General features: G+C 44.4%; 1 protein-coding gene across 1 annotated transcript; it reads left to right on the top strand.

Moving 5' to 3' along the window:
- Positions 1-384: 384 nt before the first annotated feature.
- LOC112079720 (calsyntenin-2-like) lies at positions 385-3,701 on the top strand (the record flags this gene model as incomplete). The annotated part of the gene is made up of 2 exons (XM_024145586.1): positions 385-570; positions 3,444-3,701. Coding segments are annotated over 2 exons (444 nt in total), but the record flags the coding sequence as incomplete, so codon positions are not given.
- Positions 3,702-3,766: the final 65 nt, after the last annotated feature.

The following is a 3,766-nucleotide window of genomic DNA, read 5'->3' on the forward strand; positions in this document are numbered from 1 at the left end:
AACACTCTCTACATTTTATTCATGTCACAGTGATTTAGTGAGCCCAGTACTGTACAGTGGATAGCGCCATTGATTCACATTATTCAACATTTTATTGACCGCATAAAACTCTGAAATGGGCTGTCACATCTTTATGGGGGACCTACAAGGCAGGAATGGGCACAAGACCATGCATTGTGAAAATCACAAGGAAATCTGGAGAAACGAGTAGAAGTTAACATAATCTGAAACAAGAATAAGTCAGGGCTTCAGACAATGCTGTTGTCACCTGTTGTTCTGCTCAAAGGACCACATATTCACACCCCAAGATCGCTCTCATTCTCTCTCTCTCATACACACACACACTCCCCCATTCCTAACAATTGTGTATTGTGTCTTTCCTAGACTGGGACAAAAGAGTGGACTATGAGCCAGGCACAGGCAGCAAACAGCTGTTTCCCAAGATGAATCTGGAGACGTGTGGAGGGCTTCTCTCCTCAGTGAGGACCACGGTAGAGCTACAGACCAGCCATATTGGGAAGGGCTGCGACCGGGAGACATACTCTGAGAAGTCCCTGCAGAAACTCTGTGGTACGTACCTCATGGGATACAGACACTCCATAGCCAAAAGTATGTGGACACCTGCTTGTCGAAGTTCTCATTCTAAAAACATGGGATTAATATGTAGTTGGTCCCTCCTTTGCTGCTATAACAGCCTTCACTCATCTGGGAGTCGGCATTTCAATTAATCCCAAAGGTGTTCGATGGTGTTGAGGTCAGGGCTCTGTGCAGGCCAGATGAGTTCTTCCACACCGATCTCGACAAACCATTTCTGTATGGACCTCGCTTTGTGCACGGGGGCATTGTCATGCTGAAACAGGAAAGGGCCTTCTCCAAACTGTTACCACAACGTTGGAAGCACAGAATCCTCTAGAATGTCATTGTATGTTGTGGCGTTAAGATTTCCCTTCACTGGAACCAAGGGGCCTAGCCCAGACCATGAAAAACAGCCCCAGACCATTATTCCTCCTCCACCTAACTTTACAGTTGGCACTGTGCATTGGGGCATGTAGCGTTCTCCTGGTGAAGTGTGATTCATCATTCTGGAGAACGCGTTTCCACTGCTCCAGTGTCCATGGCGGGGAACTTTACACCACTCCAGCATTGTGCATGGTGACATTAAGCTTGTGTGCGGCTGCTCGGCCATGGAAACCATTGGTGGAAAAAGTACTGTATCGTCATACTTGAGTAAAACTAAAGATACCTTAATAGAAAATAACTCAAGTAAAAGTTGAAAGTCACCCAGTAAAATTCTACTTGAGTAAAAAAAAGTATTTGATTTTAAATTTTTAAGATATACTTAAGTATCAAAAGTAAAAGTATAAATAATAAAAAATTCCTTATATTAAGCAAACCAGACAGCACCATTTTCTTGTTTAAAATAAAAAATTATAGCCAGGGGCACACTCCCAACACTCAGCATAATTTACAAACAAAGTATATTATTTTCTTTAGGAATGTAGTGAAGTAGAAGTAAAAGTAAAAAAAATATATAAATAGTAAAGTAAAGTACAGATACCCCAAAAAACGACTTAAGTTGCACTTTAAAGTATTTTTACTTCTCTGTCCCTGAGTACTTTACACCACTGATGGAAACCCATTTCATGAAGCTCCCGACGAACAGTTSTTGTGCTGACGTAGCTTCCAGAGGCAGTTTGGAGCTCGTAGTGAATGTTGCAACCGAGGACAGATGATTTTTACGAGCTACGTGCATCAGCACTCTGCGGGCCCGTTCTGTGAGCTTGTGTGCCCTAGCACTTTGCGGCTGAGCTGTTGCTGCTCCTAGACGTTTCCACTTCAAAATTACAGCACATACAGTTGACCGGGGCAGCTCTAGCAGGGCAGAAATTTGACGAACTGATTTGTTGGAAAGGTGGCATCCTATGATGGTGCCACATTGAAAGTCCCTGAGTTCTTCAGTAAGGCCACTCTACTGCCAATGTTTGTCTATGGGGATTGCATGGCTGTGTGGGTGATGTTATACACCTGTCATCAACGGGTTTGGCTGAAATAGTCAAATCCACTRATTTGAAGCGGTGTCCACAACCTTCTGTATAGTGTATTCCTCTATAAATGGCCATAGGTTAGTCGAAGCATTTCACTTGATTTACAATTACATATTCGTTGCATAACAGAACAGAGCCACTCCAAAAATCATCAGACTGTAGAGAACTTAATAAAAACACCAGTTAAACTCCCCAGACCAGGTCTTCTTTCTCTTGTCTGTTGGTAAAGCTGTGTTAAATGAAGGTAGCAGAATGCAGACCTTAAGCTCTGCTGCTGTTAATGACGTGACAGAGCGAAAGTATTAGCTGCTTGAGCTAGCTGTCTCCTCAGTGAAGAGCCTGTCTACACCTCCGTGTTTGTGCAGAGAACATGACAGAGAAACATCAGCTCTCATGCTTTCACTCTGCACACAGCGAGGAATGGTGGTGGTGGGGGGTGGAGGGAGTCATCGTCAGACCCTTATCTGAATGGATAACTCCCTCTCCCTCCCAGTTCTCTCTGTATGCATGGTTTACCGCTAAAGAGCCTTTTCAAAGCCTCCCATAATCATTATCTGATACCAAATAGAATACATTGTAATTGCTTTTTTAAAGCACAATCAATTTGAGATAATGTACAAAGACATCTGCAAACAGAATTGTGGGCGGTGGCGGTGGTGACGGCGGTGGCAGGGCACCGCACATCTATTTACTCCCAGAATCTAATCACTGCAAGTCAAACCTCTACACAGCCATGAACAGCAGTCGTGGAGAAACAGACTTTAAAGACAGGCAGGGGGGAAAAAAACATGAATTAATACTCTAATGTCCTGTTATTAGTATAAAATGAACAGATGCATGTTTCAAGAGAGAGAGAGAGAGAGAGAGAGAGAGAGAGAGAGAGAGAGAGAGAGAGAGAGAGAGAGAGAGGATAAATTGATTTAACGGGAGTTCTGACTGATCGGTTTTTATTTTCCTGTGAAAGGATCAAAAAACAGTCTCTCCTTCTCTGTGATAGCTTGTCTGATTGGCTGTGTGGGGAATTATCACTCGTTAAAAACACAGAACATGAAATGAATTGCAGCCATCCCTTCTTTCTTTGCTTTACTATGGTGTTCTGTAGGTTTCTTAGTGTCCATGGTGGAAGATAAAGCAGTATGTACTGTAGGCATAGCATGGCCATTTCTTATGATGTCTTTCATCCACTCCTACCTCTGAAAGTCTGTTTAATTTGTCACAAATCAATACTCACATCCACTCTCAATCTCTGAACATCGATTTATACATTAAGCCTGGGCGTTTGGCATATTCACAAGTGATCATAGCCAAGGTCAGTCTGAACCATCTGTATATCTGTGTTGATTTCTATTTCTTTGCTGTTGGGCTTCCCTATCTGTTCCCGTGGCAACAATTACCCAGGGGCCTCGTCGGGCAGCACAGACCTTCTCCCCGCCCCCAGCGCCTCCACCAATTGGACGGCGTCCCTGGTGACGGACAGTGAGCGAGACAGCGACCTCATCTTCCGGTTTGACGGGCGGCAAGCGGCGAAGATTCCGGACCAGGTGGTACCACAGAACCTGACTGATCAGTTCACCGTCGCCACGTGGATGAAGCATGGACCCAATCCTGGACTGAGGGCGGAGAAAGAGACCCTGCTCTGCAACTCTGATAAAACAGGTTGGAAGAGGGGAAGGAAGTTGGGAGGGAAGAGAGAGGTGTGGCTGGGAGAGAAGTAAAGTGGG

The sequence above is a fragment of the Salvelinus sp. IW2-2015 genome, unplaced genomic scaffold (genome assembly GCF_002910315.2).
Source record: "Salvelinus sp. IW2-2015 unplaced genomic scaffold, ASM291031v2 Un_scaffold9221, whole genome shotgun sequence".
Taxonomy (NCBI): domain Eukaryota; kingdom Metazoa; phylum Chordata; class Actinopteri; order Salmoniformes; family Salmonidae; genus Salvelinus; species Salvelinus sp. IW2-2015.